General features: G+C 42.2%; 2 protein-coding genes across 2 annotated transcripts in view; both read left to right on the forward strand.

The window, feature by feature from the left end:
• The window catches only part of DNAH8 (dynein axonemal heavy chain 8), a gene marked incomplete at its 3' end in the record, with an annotated part of 220834 nt that overhangs the window by 81754 nt on the left and 118306 nt on the right, over positions 1–20774 (forward strand). Inside the window, exons 37-47 of the mRNA XM_080700493.1 lie at positions 199–362; positions 1470–1572; positions 2711–2815; positions 3216–3377; positions 9608–9832; positions 12509–12681; positions 13487–13665; positions 16257–16444; positions 18205–18291; positions 18371–18478; positions 19304–19438. Of these exons, the coding sequence (XP_080556619.1) occupies positions 199–362; positions 1470–1572; positions 2711–2815; positions 3216–3377; positions 9608–9832; positions 12509–12681; positions 13487–13665; positions 16257–16444; positions 18205–18291; positions 18371–18478; positions 19304–19438 (1629 nt within the window). The remainder of the gene's footprint in view (positions 1–198; positions 363–1469; positions 1573–2710; positions 2816–3215; positions 3378–9607; positions 9833–12508; positions 12682–13486; positions 13666–16256; positions 16445–18204; positions 18292–18370; positions 18479–19303; positions 19439–20774) is intronic.
• Positions 6488–8731, forward strand: LOC308265843 (targeting protein for Xklp2; the record flags this gene model as incomplete). The annotated part of the gene is made up of 1 exon (XM_080699778.1): positions 6488–8731. One exon carries the CDS (start codon positions 6488–6490, stop codon positions 8729–8731), a length of 2244 nt encoding a protein of 747 aa, XP_080555904.1.

Consider the following 20774-nt stretch of genomic DNA (forward strand, 5'->3'; position numbering starts at 1 on the left):
ACCATGATGATAAAGCAGTACTTTTAATAAATAGCATGAGAAATTTGAGGTTTTGTTTTTCAGAATTAATTCAGAAGAAAACAGTTTACTTAAACTAAGTCTCCTGAAGAACTTCGGACTTTAAGAAAGTCCAGAGCGAGCACTTCGCTTTTTCAGTTGCCCAAGTGATCATCTTCTTCTCATGATTGATTTTTCTAGGAAGCAAAACGTTTTCAGAATATTGACAAGGCATGGATAAAGATAATGCAGAGAGCTCATGAGAACCCCAATGTGATCAGCTGCTGTGTTGGGGATGAAACCATGGGGCAGCTTTTGCCCCATTTACACGAGCAGTTGGAAGTATGTCAGAAGTCACTCACAGGGTAAGCATTCAGTGATGGCGCTTTATCCTACACAAGTTAGTAGTATTGACTTCTTTTCTGACTTTATAATGGTAGCTGAAGTGGGCATAGGAATTTAAAATTTCATATGAGTGTAGTTTCTAGAAGAAAGACATCTTGGACTTGGGGTGGGTGAGTTAGGGGATCATATGAGTTTCCTACGGTTGCTGTGACAAGTTATCACAAACGGGGTACGGGGTCAATGCAGCAGGGAGTTATTTTTCACGGTTCTGGAGGCCATACATTTGTAATCAAGGGCCCTGAAGGACAGTCCTTCCTGGCCTTTTGCTGCTTATGGCTCTAAGAGTTCCTTGGCTGTGGCTACATCTCCTTTGGGTATCTGTCTCTACCTTGCCTTCTCCTTTCCTACTTTCTCTTAGGAGGACACTTGTCATTCAGATAATGTAGGACAGTCTCTTCTAGAGGTCCTTCATTACATCTGCAATAACTTTCTTTCCAAATGAGATCAAGTTTGTTGGTTGCAGAAAATGGGATGTGGACATATCCTTTGGGGACTACGATTCAGGCCTCCACAGACATAAAGCAGAGAGGTGCACCAAGGAAACAGACAGCTGAAGTCATGGAAATTTTTCTTAAAAACATTTTTAAAAGAAAGGCAATTTTTCTTAAAATTGAGTTTATTCTCAATTTCTGTTCAAAACAGGGTGATGATATACCCTGGTTTGTTCAGGTTGATGCCTCTGTCCCGGATGAAGGGTTAGATGCTCTCCATTCCATTCCCAAGCTGTCCCGGTTAGAGATGAATTCTGTGCTCACTCTGGGTGTAAGCTAAGAGCTTCCCACTGCCCTAGGAAGCCCATGGCAGGCTCCTGGTGAGGAGGGGAGACACCAGCGGCAGGGCGCCTCGTTCCTGTCACTCTCTCCTGGCCACTTTGTTTCCCCAACTGTAGTCTGTGGTGGAGCACAGACTTGGTTCTCACCAAATATCCCGAAGGTGAATAGAAAATGCCTGTAGTTGTTTGCTTTCATTTTATTGAAGAAATTGGTACTTATTTCCTGGTTGAAAAAAAATAGTAATTCAGAAAGGAAAAGAGTCACTTGCTAACATGCTGTTGACTTTATTTGAAGGTATTTGGAGAAGAAGCGATTATTATTTCCAAGATTCTTCTTTGTATCTGATCCAGTTCTCCTGGAAATCCTTGGTCAAGCCAGTGACTCCCACACCATCCAGGTACACTCTGAGTGTTTGAGATTTAAAGACTAAAACTTAACATCTTAAAACTGCAGACAGGAAAAATCAGTATTAAAAATTATATTGGCTGTGGAATATCCTATTTTCTGTGGATTCAGAGCCCATCAGCCTGACAGAATCCAGTGATGTTGGTGACCAGTTGCCACCTTTTGGGCCACTCGCTAACTCTGTGACCTTAGCAAGCCTCTTCTTTTTTTATTTTATTCATCTACTTATTTATTTATTTATTTATTTATTTACAGTATTGGGGATTGAATCCAAGGGCATTCTACCTCCGAGCTATACTCTCAGGCCTTATTTTTTATTTTGACACAGGATCTCACTAAGTTGCTGAGGCTGGCCTCGAACCTATAGTCCTCCAAGGATGGGGATTACGGGCATGTGCTTCCATGCCCGTAATTTGGTGAGCTTCTTAATTTCCCTGTGCCTCAGTCTCCCCATCTGCAAAGCCAGGGCATTAGTGGCTCCCATCTCAAAGCATTGTCATGGAGATGCCATGAGCCAGGCCTGACAAAGCACTGGCATAGGAGTGCTCACTGAACTGGACTCCACCATCTGTGTTTGCCTCTATTCTTAGACAAACAGAGGTTGTCTTGTGCACTTGTCCTTTATTTCCCGCCAGAATGCTTCTTGAATGCTTTTAGCCATTGCCAAGAGCAATCCTCCAGGCTCAGAGGAAATCTAAGGAGAAGAGGGTATGGGTGTCACTGAACCACTCAGCTTGGTCTGTCTCCGGCTCGAGGATCGAGGATCTAGAACAGCTCTTTTCTTCCTCATTGGTTTTCAGGGAGTCGGGAAGGGGGGCAAGAAAGGAAGAGAAACATCTGAGAGAGAAGGCAGGACTGACCTGTATCTAGGAGGGACGATATGGTTTAGTCTCCACAAGAAAGGGGCAGCCCTTCCTCTATCTCCACACTATAAGAGGACTGTGAGAAATCGTTGGCCTCAAGGGTTGAAGCAGAGTTTATATTATTTTTGGTTTTGTTTTGTTGAGACAGAGAAGTTAATAATTTTTCCTTTTACAAAGATTAAAAATATTAAGGTTAAAAAAAATCTCAGTGGCATTTGCTGTTGAGCCCCATGTGTGATGTTGGGCGGTGTCTTGTCTTTCTTACAGCCGCATCTCCCTGCTGTATCTGACAACATAAATGAGGTGACCTTTCACCCAAAAGACTATGATCGCATGATGGCCGTCATATCCAGAGAAGGAGAAAAAATTATTGTAATTTTCTTTGATTATAATTTTGTTATCAGGATTTCTTTTAAATTTGAGGTTGGGGAGAAAACAATTCCCTTCTGAAGAGTAGAAGAGGGGTGGAGGGCTAGATACCTTGGCCTCCAACTCTACAGCTCTGGCTGTGTTACAGGCTAGTGTGCATAAGTCACTTAACTTTTTAGGGACTCGTTTTATCAACTATAATGAGAGTTTGAACTAGATTTCTATAGGTCCTTCCAGCTATAGTTATAAATATGTGGGTATGCCCATACTTTATATGTATTTTTGTAAACTATAAAATAATTTGTTTTGCATTTAAATACTATGATTTATCAAGTTAAGTGTGTGACATTTGTAAAAATACAAAATCATCATCAACTTGCAATATTTATAATACATTTTTTAGTTGGACAATCCTGTTATGGCCAAAGGTCCGGTAGAGATTTGGCTGCTAGAATTGTTAAAAGTGCAAATGTCATCATTACATAATATTATTAGATCTGCATTCTATCAAATCAGCGATTCAGGATTTCAACTCTTACCATTCCTCCACCACTTTCCAGCTCAGGTGAGAATGCACCACGTTTATTAAGGTTAAAAGCAAGGGCAATGGAAGGGGGAGAGGGCGCTTAGGAGGTGACTGGCCTCATGGTTGGGGGCTGCTATGGCTTGAACTCTTTCCAGTGGCCTGCTCCCTTGCCAGGTCGCACTCCCAGCCACCTGTTGGTCAGCCTGCGTGGTTCTAGACCAACAACCCCAGGGAGGGTACACCACTGTTCTCCCGTCAGCAGGGACATACAGCAAGGCTGAAACCACTATGGAAGACGCTGTCCTACAGATATATACGAGCATATAACAGTGCATAGCTCAGTAGAAACGGGCACAGATGTGAACACATGGAAAAGGAATGGCAACCCTTTTCCTGTAGTGAAATACAGCATTCCTTTCTATTTATTTTCCCTTCAAGTGATTAAAAGTGGGCATAATGTGCAAGGGAGGCTTTTTTGTGCAAGTAACTTCTTCTTTTTGGTGTGAGGAAGTACTAAATTAAATCCAGGGTGTTCTACTTCTAGGCTACACCCTCAGCTCTTTTTATTTTGAAACAGAGTCTCCCTAAATTGCTGAGGCTGGCCTCAAACCTGTGATCCTCCTGTCTCAGCCTTCCCAAGAACTGGGATTTACAGGTGTGCACCACCATGCCCAGCTGCAAGTCATTTCTTTTTCTCTCTTTCTTTCTTTAGTCCGCCCGTCCGTCCGTCCTTCCTTCCTTCCTTCCTTCCTCCTTCCTTTCCTTCTTTCTTTTTTTCTTCTTTTCTATCTATGTACCTATCTTTCATTCTTTTCTTTTCCTTTTCTTTTCTTTTCTTTTCTTTTCTTTTCTTTTGTGGTACCTGGGATTGAACCCAGGGACATTCTACCTCTGAGCTACATCCCCAGCACTATTTTTTATTCTTTATTTTGAAACAGGATCTCACTAAGTTGTGAAGGGCCTCACTAAAAAACTAAGTAGCTGAGGCTGGCCACTCACAAGCCTGCGATTATCCTGTCTCAACCTCCCAAGTTCTGGGATTACAAGTGTGGGCCACCACACCTGGCTTGCAAGTCACTTCTTATTAGAGAGGAGAACTGGAAAAGACCGGGGCTGGGATGGGTGTTCTCATGAACAGCTTTTGTGTCCTGTGTCTCTTGGAAGAGCATCGTAACGTGTCAAGTAAAACAGTATCAGAAATAAGGAGCCAACAGTTTCATGAAATTTTCATCCAGGATAAGTGAAAAGCAGTGTTTTGTGATCTAGGCAGAAACCGCGTAAGACAGAGACAATAAGTAGCCAAGGGAAGACAGGCAGTTTTTACCTAAACTCTATTTCTTCTGCAACAGTTTGTCCCAACCCAAACTTCAGATCTTGAATTAGTGCACACATAGTGGAGGCAACTGAACTGACAAATTATTCATTCAAACTGTACAGACACAGATATAAAATCAACCATTATTGGACATAATATTTTAATATTGTGATTTTTCTGTTGTGTAATATCCTTGACAGGTTTTAATATTCTTACTGGTATTATCACATTTGTGATTATTACATTTACTTGTTAGGATGAGAATATAGATCTTTAGGTAACTTCAACATGTTTTTCCTCTCCTGGGGCTGAACAAAAGCACAGAAGCTCCCCGAAACACCGGGAGGGGGGACGGGAGGGTGTATGTTTGGGCCTTTTTTCTTTTTCTTTTTTCGGCATTGGGGATTGAACCCAGGGCCATTCTCCTCTAAGCTACGGTCCAAAATAATTTTTTTATTTTGAAACCAAGTTTTGCCTACGCTCCTTCTGTCTTCTCTCAGCCTTCCAAGCACTGGGATTATAGGAGTGTGCCATCTCACCCATCACTGACCCACTTTTTATTATTTTGGTGGCTGGGGCCATCTTTATTGCCTCTCCTAGAGCAGAAATGGTAAACAAGCACAGTCTTCTTCTCATTTTCTGTCGCTTCTGTAGTGAAATATATAGACAGAGAAGTTGACATAGATATATATGGATATTAGAGTGAGAGACCAAGAAGTCATAGCATTCTGCTTTTAGAAGATGCAGAGAGAAACCCTCTGCATTGAAACCCTGCTCAAGAAAAAAATTGTGATGAAAAGTTCATTGATTCCATTTGCTTTTCTTTCTTGAGAAGGACAAATCATTGCATAGAGGTGTCTGGTAGTCTCCAGCTCTCGGTATCTTCCAGAACATCTACTACGGTTTCAAAGTGTCCCCAGAGTTAATGTGTGGGAAGTAAATCTTCAATGTGGTGGTGTTGGCAGGTGGGGCCTAACAGTGACGAGGCCAGAGGGGCTCTGGAATGGATGATGTCATGACTGAGGGAGTAGACTGGTTTCTTGAGATCAGTTTTGCCACGAGAGCAAGTCTGGCCCCTGTGGGAGTAGCTTGCATGCACTCCCCTGTCCTCTGCCTTCTGCTGTGAGTTGATGGAACAAGATGCCCTGACCAGGTGCTGGCCCTAGACCTTGGACTCCCAAACCTCCAGAACTCTCAGGAATAAAGTTCTTTTCTCTATAAATACCTTGTCTGTGGTATTCCATTATAGCAACACTCGATAGACTAGAAAAACACATATAATTCAAGCTGGGCGTGGTGGCGCACGCTTGTAATCTCCACACTTGGGAGGCTGAGACAGGAGGAATGCACAGGTTCGAAGCCAGCCTCAGCTGGCTTAAGAGACCCTGTTTCCAAATAAAATATAAAATAGGTCTGGGAGTATAGCCTGGAGGTAGAAGGCCCCTGGGCCCCAGTACCACAAAAAACAAACACAAAAACAAAAACAACATATATAGTTCAATAAATGGTGGCCATTTTAATTATGTATATGCACTAGAATAATTAAATATTAATAGTTAAAATGTTAGATGTCCTCCCCTTTTCAAAGTGGAGAAACCCATGTTTCTTTTTTAGCTTAAAAATGAGAAAAATCGGTTGTGCGGGCGCAAGGCGAGGCGAGGTTCTTAATAAGAAATATTTGCCAGACCTCAAGTTTCAGAAAAGAGGTGAAACTGTATATTATACCTTTGAATTAAGCCTGCAGGCAAGTGGACTAACAGACCAATTAAACCACAGGTGACCTGTTGAGAAAAGTGGTACAAATACTGGGAAAACCCTGCTCTTCTGTGGAACAATGTCACAAGTTAAAAGCACTTACACTTTTGATGCACCCACAAACTTCATTAATTTTACATCTTTGGATGATGAGGAAGATACTGAAAACATAGATTCATGGTTTGATGAGAAGGCCAATTTGGAGAATAAGTTTCCTGGGAAAAATGGGACAGGAGAGCTTTTTCAAAGCAAAACTTTCTTGAGAAAAGCTAATCTTCAAGCTAGTGACACACCTTTGAGACCAGTTGACAACACTTATTACAAAGAAGCAGAAAAAGAAAATCTTGTAGAACATTCAGTTCCATCAAATGCTTGTTCTTCCCTGGGAGTTGAAGGAGTCATATCAAGAAATACTCCAGCTCAGCCTCAGAGAAGATCTGTTAGACTCTCTGCTCAGAAGGATTTGAAGCAGAAAGGAAAACACCATGTTCAAATGACGGCAAAGAGATGTGCCACTCCTGTAATCATCAATGAAATTCCACCTTGCAAGAAAATGAAAGTTTCTAGCAACAAAAAGAAGCCAGCAGAAGAGGAAGCAGGCAGTGCCCAGGACACTTCTGAGAAGAATGGGTCTTCTCCAGAGAAAGTCAAGGGCAGACAGGCAGTGCTTTGTGCACTCCCTGTAAGGCAGAAAGTTCTAAAAAGTACCGAGGAGCAAGAACTGGAAAAGAGAATGAAAATGCAGCAGGAGGTGGTGGAGATGCGGAAGAGGAATGAGGAATTCAAGAAACTTGCTCTTGCAGGAACAGGGCAACCTGTGAAGAAATCAGCAAGTCAGGTAACCAAATCAGTTGACTTCCATTTCCGAACAGATGAGCGGATCAAACAGCACCCTAAGACCCAGGAGGAGTATAAAGAAGTGAACTTCATATCTGAACTTCGGAGGCATCCTTCATCTCCTGCTCGAGTGGCTAAGGGCTGTACCATTATTAAGCCTTTCAACCTGTCTCAAGGAAAGAAGAGAACATTTGATGAAGCAGCTTCTACATATGTGCCCCTTGCACAGCAGGTTGAAGCCTTCCATAAACGAACCCCTAACAGATACTATTTGAGGAGCAGAAAAGAAGATATTAGCCTGTTACCCTCCAGATCTTCTGTGACCAAGATGTCCAGAGATCCACAGACTCCCTTACTCCAAACCAAATACCGTGCAAGGCCTGTGACCTGCAAAAGCACTGCAGAACAGGAGGCTGAGGAGCTTGAGAAACTGCAACAATATAAATTCAAAGCACGTGAACTTGATCCTAGAATTCTTGAAGGTGGGCCCATTTTGCCCAAGAAACCGCCTGTGAAACCACCCACTCAGCCTATTGGCTTTGATTTGGAAATTGAAAAAAGAATTCAGGAACGAGAGTCAAAGAAGAAATCCGAGGATGAACACTTTGAATTTCATTCTAGACCTTGCCCAACTAAGATCTTGGAAGATGTTGTGGGTGTTCCTGAAAAGAAGGTACTTCCAGTCACTGTCCCCAGATCACCTGCCTTTGCATTGAAGAACAGAATTCGAATACCCACCAAAGACGATGAGGAAGAGGAAGAACACGCAGTGATAAGAGCTCAACCTGTGCCACATTATGCAGTGCCTTTTAAGCCTCAGATCCCAGAAGCAAGAACTGTAGAAATGTGCCCTTTCTCCTTTGATTCTCGGGACAAAGAACGTCAGTTACAGAAGGAGAAGAAAATAAAAGAACTGCAGAAAGGGGAGGTACCCAAGTTTAAGGCAATTCCCTTGCCTCGTTTTGACACCATTAATCTGCCAGAGAAGAAGGTAAAGAGTGTGACCCAGATTGAGCCTTTCTGCTTGGAGACTGACAAAAGAGGGGCTCTCAAGGCACAGACATGGAAGCACCAGCTGGAGGAAGAATCCAAACAGCAGAAGGAAGCAGCATGCTTCAAGGCTCGACCCAACACCGTCACCTCCCAGGAGCCCTTTGTTCCCAAGAAAGAGAAGAGATCAGCCGCTGAGGGCCTTTCTGGTTCTCTAGTTCAGGAACCTTTTCAGCCGGCCACTGAAAAAAGAGCCAAGGAATGGCAGGAGCTGGAAAAGAGGATGGCTGAGGTAGAAGCCCTGAAAGCCCAGCAGCTGGAGGAGGCCAGGCAACAGGAAGAAGAGCAGAGGAAGGAGGAGCTGGCCAGGCTACGGAAAGAACTGGTGCACAAGGCAAATCCAATACGCAAGTACCAGGCCGTGGAGGTAAAGTCAAGTGACTTGCCTCTGACTGTGCCAGTGTCTCCTAAGTTTTCCACTCGATTCCAGTGCTAAATTCACTGTGAGCTGAAGGTACTGCTTGACAAGAAGAGCTGCTCTTTACATGACATTGGCGTGATGAGGACTCATTTCACCAGGATCACCCGTGCCTCACAGAGCATACCTGATGACTGTGGACACCAATTATGTTGGGATTGTTTTCATATGTTTTGGAGGCTAATAATGATACTCATCTATGCCTCCATCAGACTCTTGTAGTTATTTACTCTGACTAGAATTTCAAGTCTCTGTCAGCACAGTGCAATTTCTACTTCCCTTTATCATCTCCCTTTTTATATATATGTATGTTTTAATCAGAAAATAAAGATAGTTAAAACATGAGGTAGGGTTTAAGTCATGGTTTAAATGAGGAACAGTCGGTATATCAGGTTCTTTCCTGTTCTCTGCAAAGAGGAATTTGGAGTTAAGGAATCCTGTGCTGTGCGGGGGAGAGCCTCGCTAACTACAGGAATGAGGGAGAAGAGAACCACACAGCCATTTTGCAAGCTGCTGGAAGAACTGCTGTTCAGGCACATTTCCTTCTTATCAGAGCTGATAATAATGGGGAATGGTGCAGCATACGTTTTAAGACCTGGCTTAGAATAAATATGTCCTGTCTTCCCCTCCCTGATTTTGTTATTTGATGTTTTTAAATTGGTCAAGCCCCTATAGAAGTCACATCTTAGAAGGAAAGTGAGTAATAGGAGAGGTAGGTTCAGTAATTTTCAAAAGCACAGTCTCTATTCTTAAATAAAAGTGCTTTGTAATTTTTTCAAAAAAAAAAATGAGAAAAATCCTGTTTGGCTTAATCTGAATACGTGACCCCAAATCTTTTTGTAGATACACTTTAAATCTTTGGCGGATTTAAATATTTGTCTTCTGGGTTTCTAGGTTGGGCTTCTGGGAATTCAGATGTTGTGGACACATGATTCAGAAGAGGCTTTAAATAATGCAAAAGATGACAGAAAAATCATGCAAGTGACCAATCAGAAATTTCTGGATATTCTAAATGTTCTGATTGGCCAGACAACACACGACCTGACCAAGTTTGACAGAGTGAAATTTGAAACTCTGATTACCATTCACGTGCATCAGAGAGATATTTTCGATGACCTGGTAACGTATATTTTTGACCACATCAAAGTAATTGAGTGTATTGTATTGAATAATTAATATAATATTGAATAGTGAATAGTTAAGGATTACACATATTGCCAAGCTTACATGAGCTTTCTATCTTCCTGGTCCTTTTCCACACCGTCTCCCTCTATAACCTATCGATAAGCATCTATCCTGGTTCGTTTAAACAACCATATATGCACATTAATTTGGTGCTCTGGTTGAAGGTCTGTATGCTCTGAGGTGGGATGAGTCGTGAGCTTTGATAGACCAGGCCTAATGGAATCGAGCTTTGGGGAACTCTCATGACTGTTGCTTTGAGAGCATACAACAGGACTTGGTTTGGGCAAGGTTCTGTAGGGTGGGAGTGATGTTTGAATTTCCCTTGCAAATAAGGCTTTAACCACTGGTGTTAGGGCAGGTCAGGTTCTCCTAAAGCAGGGACTCTCTATCATGGGATAGGTTTCCCTGGTGGTTTTCATATACCACCACTTGACAGTCTTGGTCTTTTAACTACTATTGCTTTATTCTGCTTAATTTGATTAATCTTCTTTTTTTTCTTGCGGTAATGTGGATGGAATCCAGGGGCATTGTACCTCTGAGCTACACCTCCAGCCCTATTTTTTTATTCTACATTTTGAAACAGAGTCTCACTGAGTTGCAAGGTGCCTCACTAAGTAGTAGCTGAGACTAAGGACAAACTGAGATCCTCCTGTCTCAGCCTCCCAAATGCTGGGATTACAAGCATGTGCCTCCACACCCAGCTAATTTGATTAATCTTAAAGGTATCTGTTTCCTTCACTACAGACAAATAATTCATGCAACTCAGGGTTCTTTTTAAAGAATATGATCACAGACTACCTCTTTAAAACTTTTATCAAAAATTCTGATCAGTTAGGTTATATGTATTGAGGGCTGTTTGAAGGACATGCCACCAGTGTATCTATTCCTTTGGAATCCAGACCCTTCGTTTTCAAAACGTTCCATGCTTGCCAGTTGCATTTGCAGCACCTGGAGCTGGTGAGGAAAGTGCAGCCTCCAGCCCCCTCCCCACCCGCAGATCTACTGAATCTGCAGTTCAGCATGGTTCCCAGGGGGCTCATATACATATTAAACTTGAAGAAAAACTGCTGTAGGATCTCCTGTGGACCAGGCTAATATTAAGAAACCTGCATACTTAAGCATAGTGCTGTGGTCTCCACGGACTTCCTTTCATTGATTTGCAAGTGCTGTTACACTTTTGCTCTCACTGAAGCCAGCCTCAAGAAACATTAGTGAGGAATCCATTATTGTTTCGGCATGAGCATGCTGCTGGTTTTTCTCTATCTCTCACTGACTTTTAAAGCTAAAGTTCCACGGGAGAAATTTCTTTTAAAACTAAGTGTTGAGCAAAGTTTTACATTTTGTACAGAATGGATTTAAACAACAACAAAACCTGTACACTATGAAACTCTTTTCTCTGTTTTGATTTTCACTGACCTCCTGGTCCCCCTGCATCTCAGTTAAAATCAGGTGTCACTGCACCATGCATACCTTTCCTTACACAATGCTTCAACATCATAATCCACGTTCAGCCAGAACTTACTGTATGAGGTGTTCTCTTCTTTCTCCTTCATCTCCGCCTTACATTTTTAATGCATTGCTGACTATCTTCATCTTAACATCTCTGGGTCTTGTGTTAAGAGAGCGAGTCCCTGGGATGGGCCAGACTTCGTTACTTCTTTGAAGGTGATGAGCACAAACAGTTCTTTAGGTGGGAAGCCTGGCCATAAATCATCCTACACAAAACAGTAACAAGACTGTGGATCGCAAGCCCAGGGAGACCTGGTTGAACGGAGATCTGGGCATCGCAGAGTTGTGGCAGTTGAGTGACTGGAGGTGGCCTCCTGGGGACAAGACAGTGAAGGGGACCATCTGCCACTCTCAGGCTGCTTCCCCTGATGGCGCAAGATGGAGGTTCGAGCAGTGGAAAGCCATGAAGCACCTGAGGATGTGGTTGTGGTGGAGTTCCGTAAAGTGCTTGGCTGGTTTTTATCTCTCCCAGTGGACCAGGTTGTAGAACTCACATGCATGGCAGTGGGCCCAGCACATCTTGCCCCACAGGTCTGGGCTGATGACTAGGCAGGCTGGGTGACTCTGCCATAGTACTGGTGAGGGAAGGGTGTGCAAATATAACTCTGCATTTCCATACTTAAAATCTCCAGCAGCTCCCAAATGCCATGAAGACAATTCCCTGTGAATCACCAAATCTCATTCTTTCTCCAGTACTCTGGATACCCCAGTTGTTCTGAGCTGTTTTCAGTTCCTTGAACACATTAAGTAGACCTCCTGGGCCTTTGCCCTGTCTTTCCCTGGCTGGTCTCTACTAGTTACCAGGTTTCAGCTGAGACGTTTCCTCTCCTGAGCGCCCTCTCGGACCCCTCCACAAGGTTAGGTCTTCCTGCTGTCTCACTGTTGCTTTTTGCCCTTTCTGGTAAGTACCAGAAGGCAGAAACCATGTCTGTCTTTGATCACCCAGCATAATGCCAAACACAAGAAAGGAATCAATAATTATTTGTTAAATGAAAGAAAGCCAGTTCATGAATGAAGGAATAAAAACTGCCTATAAACTGATTATGTCTTATGCCATTGCAGTCCAACATATAACTTTTTTTGTATTTTATGTTTTTTAAGGTAAAAATGCACATCAAATCAGTTACCGATTTTGAATGGCTAAAACAGAGTAGATTTTATTTTAAGGAAGATTTGGATCAAACTGTGGTATCTATTACAGATGTTGATTTTATTTACCAAAATGAATTTCTGGGATGCACTGATCGCCTTGTTATTACTCCATTAACAGATAGGTAGGAAACCCAGTTTTATTCTATTTTATAATCAAACGGCCTGCTTAATACTGTTTTATAATTGCACTTGAAATATTAAGAAGCATACTGCTGTAGTATTGGGTCTGTGCTAGCTCATCAAAGTCAGTTTAACGATGCAGTAACCATAGTGTTCACTTCAGTGAAGATATACATTACATTCTTATGAAGTAGAAAAAAGAAAAGATTAAGAGCAAGCTTGAATGTTGAAAGTGAGCCTCTTAATAATGAATTTTAAATTGTAAGATGGAAAAATATCCCTAGAACCATTAAGGAAGTTATTAGCATTGCAAAGAAAGAAAGTTCCTTGGATATGATCTAACTCAAAACTCCTGGTCTTTCAGACGTGGAGATTGATACCCACTGTGAAGTTTCTTGCCCAAGTCTGAATCATCAGTCAATGGCAGATTCCCTCATAGCTCTTTCCAATATATTATACTAGGCAAGAACTAGGATTTTTAAGTTTATTCATCCCACAGCACCCAGTTCAATATGCTGTGCACAGAAAGTACTCAATTAATGTCTGTAGAATTGAATTTTAAATTGAATTTTAGGACATTTACTTCTGCCTGACTTTAAACAGGTCTGCTTCCAGGTAAAATTATGACCTAGCCAAATTACATCTCACCCTCTCTTTCATTTCTCCAATTTCCCCCTTATTTGGTCACCTCCTTTTTATGGGCTTTTCAGTCTCTAAAATAAACAGACTGATACCGATCGCATTGGACTTTTTCTGTAACCTGTGATATCCTGTCTTCACGAAGCCTTACCTGATTAACTTCCGCAGATGCTATATCACACTCGCGCAGGCTTTGGGGATGAACATGGGAGGTGCCCCTGCAGGACCTGCAGGCACTGGCAAAACGGAAACCACAAAAGACATGGGCAGGTGTTTGGGAAAGTATGTGGTTGTGTTCAACTGCTCGGATCAAATGGATTTCAGGGGCCTGGGAAGGATTTTCAAAGGTAAGTGCCAAATAATGTTGAATTACTGTTGGTGGATTTTTACAACTTTTCATTAGCACAGCTGATGTAAATCTATAGTGATACTATGACACATAACCAGCATTAATATTGCCTGGCTTCCAGGTTGGACTGAAATAGTAGTAGAGAAGGTAAGACAACTTCTCTTCTCGTTGAAGTAAAAGCATAGCAACATTGGAAAACAAGAACAGGGGGCGGGGGTGACCATTAACAGTGGGAAAATTTTGAGAAAATTCTGGACAGTGGGTAGGAGGTGATTTCAAATGGACAGAAAAGGAGAATTTCAAGGACACTTTGGTCTCAGAGCTCAGTCCTTGGACATCTCTTCTTGTATTTATACGCATTCTCTTGGTGATCACAGGCAAGGCCCGGCTTCAAATACTATCCAGTGATGACTCCCAGGTTCATGTCCCGGAGCAGACTAATCTTTGAAACGCTGGATTGATTATGAAATGCCTATTTGACATCTCCACTTAAATGTTTAACGGACTCATTCGCTATGTCCAAGACCGAGCTCCTGATCACACTCTGTTATCTCTGTCCCTGACTTCACTCCATCCGATCCCTCTCTTCATTCCTGACTCGCTCTCTGTATCCACTCCTTTACCGGCCTTTTTCTTCTCATTAAGTGGCTACTCCATTCTTCCAGGTGCTCAGACAAAACGAAAGCAAAAACAAAAACAAAGAAACAATACCACAAATAACCCTCCTTCCAAACAGAAAGCTTTATCTCCTTTAGTTTTCTCTCTCTTGTACTCACATTCAACCTGTCAGCAAGACAACATTGATTTTACCTCTAAGTACCCCCCCCCCCAGATGTCACCGCCTCTTGTCCATACTCTTGTGGTCCTGGTTCCAGCCATCATCCTCTCTCACCTGGACCTTTTTGGTGTGCCTCCTCCCTGGGCTCCCTGCCCCCACTCTCGACCCTCCACGGCACCACCGTGATCCATCTACTTTGGGCAAGCTCCTGCTTTTTTTTTTTTTTTTTTTTTTTACTGGAGATTGAACCCAGGGGCACTCTACCTTTGAGCTACACCCTCAATCCTATTTTGTTTGTTTTTTAATTTTGAAACAGGGTCTCATAAAGTTGCTGAGGGCCTTGATAAACTGCTGAGGCTGGCCTAAACCTGTGATTCTCCTGCCTCAGCCTCCCAAGTGCTGAGATTACAGGTATGTGCCACCATGCCTGGCTCTCCAATATTCTTCCACAAAGAAGCCTGAACACAGCTCTCTGAAGTGGGAATCCTATCAAAGATCAGCTCCAGTATGTGGCAGGCAGAAACAAGAGGATCACAGTTTCACAGCCAGCCTCAGTAACTTAGTGAGGCCCTCCACATTTTAGTGAGACTCTGTTTCAAAATTAAAAATAAAATATGGCTTGGGGTGTAGCTCAGAGTTAGAACACACACACACACACACACACACACACACACACACACACACTCATCCCTATAAGGGGCTTATGCCAGAGGGCAGCACCAGTGAAATGGTTAGATGACAAGCGCAGAGGGGATGCTCTCTTGCCCCTCCCCATCCCAGAGGCAGCGGAGCATCTTGCAAATAGGATTTGCATTTTGGAATGAGGAAAAAACACTCAAAAAGCATTATACAAAGATAACGATGTCTTGTATGTGAGAACTTAGGAAGGCATGCAAACGAGACAGACTTCCTGAATGCTAAGTTGAATCCAAGAGAAAGCAGAAGAGAACTTAGAAAAGTAAGTAAAATTAATGGCTTCAGAGATTCAAGGATTCATCACAGCCAACCAGTGAAAGAAAAATAGGGTGTTATGAGGAAATAACACTTGGCAATCTTGGAAATCAAAAATGCAAATTAGAAGAAAACACTCTTGTGTTGCAATATTGAGCCAAGGAACTATATTGTGAAGAAACAAAGAGATGGAGAATTTCACACACACACACACACACACACACACACACACACACCCTCAGGGGTCATACAGGTAGATGTATTCATTCCATCAGCCATGGAATGGAAATTCCCAGTGGAGAGAGAAGAGAAGCTGGGTGGGTAATGGTTGAGGGAGAAGAGCATCTCATCCATCTACAGGCAGCAATGGTTTCACCCATGGAGAACAGACAGGATCAATGCTCATGATAGCTGGTTCTTGCTTTGTGCTAGGTTTATAAGCACTAAATAAAAATCTCTTTGGTCACTCACTGGCATTTCTACTTCATTGTAACAAAAAGGGAACAGAAAGCTATGACCCAGATAGGGTGCCCCCCACACAACTATGGCTCTTCTAGTCCATCCCCGCTGAAGGTGATGCTTCCAGACAGGATCAGGTCTTACCATGGCCGGCATCCCTGGGTAAAATAATGTCTTGATACTCTCGTTTTGACAATGCACTATTTTATTATTTTGGTGATAAAATGCTAATAATTAAATGTCTCATTGCTGGAATTAAATATGTGTTTTAAAGGGAGAGCTATGAGACTACCTAAGCCATACTTAAATATGTAATTGTCTGGGGACACTTTGGAGAAATGATTGCTGTCAAGAAGGATCTTGCGGAGTAAACTTGACACGCTGACTCTTCTTCCTGCCAGGTCTTGCACAGTCAGGATCCTGGGGCTGTTTCGATGAATTTAACAGAATTGAATTGCCTGTATTGTCAGTAGCAGCCCAACAAATTTATATTGTTTTGACAGCAAGAAAAGAGAGGAAAAAGCAGTTCGTGTTCTCGGATGGTGATTGTGTTGATTTAAATCCAGAATTTGGAATCTTCTTAACAATGGTGAGAACATGGGCTTATTTAAGTGCAGTTTAGTCAGTTTAATTGTTACGGACTTAGTAAAATAACCCATATATTTTTGGGTAAATCACTGCCTAGGGGTCTCAATTCTTTTGTATGATTTTGGTTTGGTTTGTTCTTTTTCAGTGTTAGGGATTGAACCCAGTGCCTCACACATGCTGGGCAAGTGCCCTACTGCTGAGCTGTACCTCAGCTCTTGCTGTTCTTTCTTGAGTAGTTAAAATTGCCAAATAGAAGGTGAAATAGTACCACATTAATAACAATAGCTGCTGTTTATTGAGCACCTATTATGTGTAAGGCTTGGGGCTTAAGGTTTTCTCATACTGAACCAACATAATTCGTGCTATGCTGCAGTAACACACAGTCCCCAACTCTTTGTGGTTTTTAACCACAGACATTTCTTTCTGCCTCCTACCACGTGCCTGCTGTGGGCTGGCTTGGGGCAGGGGCAGGAGCCCCCGGGGTGGGAAGGTGGAGGCCGTACTCTGGTGCGTGGGTAAAAGGCTGTCGTTACCCCAGTCACCTCTGACTGCTGCCTGAAAGGCAAAGGGAACGTGGGGAATTGCACTGTGGCTTGGGAGTTTCTGTCAGTGGAGAAAGCAAGTTAGATAGCCATACCCACCTAACGTTGAGGGGGCAGGGACGTGCAGCCCTGCCGTGTAATTGCAAGGGACCACGTGGAATAGTCCAAAACACTGCTCGGCGTGAGCGCACTGTTCCCTCCAATAGCTGGGGTAGCCCTCTGAGGTGGGTGCTTTACAGCGGAGGTCCCCGAGGCGCAGGGAAACTGAAAAACTTGCTCAGGTCATACAGCTAGTCAGGGAAATCGGTTATTTGCTTCCAACATTAAAATCTGACTGCTTAACCTCTATACTTTGTATTTTCCTGACACTTAATAGAAGGAAATGGCTTAAATTTTTCAAAATAATTTCCAAGGTCCTATACCAAAGAGCTGTAACAAATCTAGCTGTTATGCAGTTGAGGGCAGAACTTGGCGATAGAGCATCGTAAAGACGGAGAGTCAGGGGCTAATATGTTAATGAAGTTTATATTGAACCAGTCTGGCCTCGCGCGTGTGGTCCCCCTGACTTGGCCTCCCCAGTCCTGGGTTGCCAATGTGCACCGCCAGGCCTGGCTCCACCTCTGCTCTTGTCCTTTGCGGTATCTTCTCATTCCTTTCCCTGTTTCCATCGTCCCCGTGGGTTTTATGGTGTTTTGTTGGCCAAAAGCTGTTTAACTTGAAAACTTAGCTTGCACAATAATCTGAAAAGTAATACAGAAAGTTTTTATAGACTGCGAAAAATGTTGAAGAGAGAAAACTGACCCAAGTACACCGTTCATAATAAAATCCCAAATGCTTCTCTTCTTTTATTAACATCTGTCAGACCACAAGTATTCAGTTATTTATTCAATTTTCTGTCCTTTCACTTTCTTTTCTGGTTTTTAAACCAATAAACATACCAATACTCAATTTTTTCTACACAAAATTGTACATGTGACTTTATCAACATAATGAAAATGGTATATGTATAAAAGGAGTGATGGTATTATTATTAACATTATTAAATATGGATGATCCAATACACAAGATTATTTTATGAATCTAATACATTCATGAATTAACACATTTTTATGAATTCCAATACCACCTGAGAATCTGAACTAGGGGTAGAAAATATATTTGTATTTAGGAAAATGAAATTGTATCACTAATTGAAAATTAATTATATTTTAACTCTTAGAACCCTGGATATGCTGGGCGCCAGGAACTTCCAGAAAATTTAAAAATCCAGTTTAGAACTGTTGCTATGATGGTCCCTGATAGACAGGTGTGTACCAGGATTCAAAAGCATAGTATAAATTTTCCCCATAAAGTTGCTGAAAAAAAATTTCTATATTACTTTACAGATCATTATGCGAGTTAAACTTGCAAGCTGTGGATTTCTTGAAAATGTTATCTTGGCTCAAAAGTTTTATGTTCTTTATAAACTCTGTGAAGAACAACTTACTAAACAGGTAACTTCATATGTCTATTTTTTCGTAGGTTTAAAATATGTTTTTCAATTTTGCAATTTTACTTTGATAAATGCTAATCACTGTTAAAAGTATAATTTACCTTTTCTAAGAGGTATTTATCATCAATATAGCCTATAGGTTATATATTTTTAAAATTAGGAAATAACTGTAGACCCACAAGAAACTATAAAGAAATGTACAGGAAGTTGTGTAGCCTTCACCCTGCCTCCTCCATGTTGGTATAACTGTAGTACAATAACAGATATTGACACCATACAGTCCACAGTTTATTAGCTTTCACCAGTTATACATGAACATGTGTGCTTGTGTGTTGGCGTGTGTAGTTGTATGGAATTATGTTACATTTAATGATTTGTGTAACTACCATGATCAATACACAAAACAGTTTCATCACCACACGGTTACTTCTAAATAGCCACACTTTCTTCTCTCCCAAGTCCCTAACCCATTGCAGTCATTGACCTTTTCTCCACCTATACTTTTATGCCAAGAATATTATGTAAATAGACTAATATAATATGTAACATTAGTATGCATTTAAAATATATTGTTTGTCGCCTGGCCTATGTTATTCTCAAAAAATATGCAAGGTGTGAACACTGTCTCATAAAGCTTTGTCTTTCTATGGAATGCTCATTTTTTAGTCAAGGGAAATGGACCAAGAACTGATACTAATACTTCATAATACTTTGCAGCTCCTCTACTCCAGATCAACAGCGGAATTATCTGCCTACTCTACATTAGAGTGAGTTTATATTCAGAGTTCCATAATTAAATAATTTCCCCACTCTTTTTTCATCCTAGGTCCATTATGACTTTGGACTGAGAAATATACTATCTGTGTTGAGGACTCTTGGATCTCAAAAAAGAGCCAGACCCGAAGACAGTGAGCTCAGTACCGTCATGAGAGGGCTAAGAGACATGAACCTCTCTAAACTGGTACCTTCTCTGAATTCACTTCTCTCCCCGGAGCTTGACCTAGTTTTTTTCTAGTCAGCTGACCAGTGGTGGCTGGTCCATGTTGGACTGTGAGGGTGTGCTTCTAGAAGAAGGTGCAAACCACTCTCACCCTGCGTGACTCACACGCTGGAAGGGCCTCCTCTTGCGCAGTGAAACAGGTCGCCAGAAGCTTCAGCCCACAGTTTCAACCCAGTTCTCTACCATCATCCCTAGTGTAGCACAAATTCTAAACAAGAAAATCTGGATTCACAGGGAGCCATGAGAACCTTTTGCTTTGTGTATGAATAGCTCATTTCACATCTGTGTAGCCCAAAACAGCAACACAACTTCTCTTTTCCAAAACACGCATTGGAAGCTTGCCGTGGGAATTGGAGCCATTATTTCATGACGTTGAGGCACGTCACAAGCGGGTCATTTTGGGTTAGATGTGGACAGGCTCACGAGCTTGTCCAGAGGCTTCTACATGCCATCCCATGTGCCCCAGGCATACAGGTTGAGGAAGAAATGGTTCTTAGGAAACTCACATCCTAACTTCCCAAACAAACCTCTAGCACCTGTGTGGCTCATTATAGTTGTATACCTGCTCAGAGGTTTCAGCGTCAGAGCAACCCTGGGACATAGATGTCTGGTTTGCTTATGGTCATTTTACTCAAAGGGGAACAGAGGCTCTGAGATATCAGAGGCTCACCCATCATCACAGTCAGCCAAGAGGCTGGAACAAAACTCCGAGAGTCAGATGCCTAATCCTCTGCTCCTTCAAAACACCCGACTGCCTCCTTGAAAATGGGATTCTTGAAACTCCTAGACAAATATTCAAGAATGTATTAGAGAAGCTCCAGAGGGGGGGAAATTGAGGTTGGGAATGGGGCAATCTGAGTATTAAAGACATAGAAAATAAGGAGTTATAGTCAGTTTATTCAGACCTACTACTTGAATGAAAGGCAGAATGCTGCTCCGGGAAGGGAGTTCAGCCCATGTTTGATAAAGGTCAGGGCCTTTCCAAATATAAATGAAATACTAATATTCTGCTCTTGTGGGGTTGGGACTATAAATTGCATATTTTTTAGTTTAGTGCAAACACCAGTCTGTGAGAAGCAGAACATTTATTGGATGGGGTAATAAAATCAGTCTTTGGGACTGAATTGTAGATGTTGAGGGCCAAGTGTGTGTGACATTGGTTGCAACGCTGGGTGTGATGTGCTTCAGTGGTGGTATTCCTGAGAGAATACTCGGGATTGGAAGGCTGACTAGGAAAGCAGTGAGTGACCCTCCGGGCATGAAGTCATTTGTACGGTGCACCCCTGGCTGGCGGACA

This window comes from Muscardinus avellanarius (assembly GCF_963383645.1).
Source record: "Muscardinus avellanarius genome assembly, chromosome: 8".
Classification (NCBI taxonomy): Eukaryota; Metazoa; Chordata; class Mammalia; order Rodentia; family Gliridae; genus Muscardinus; species Muscardinus avellanarius.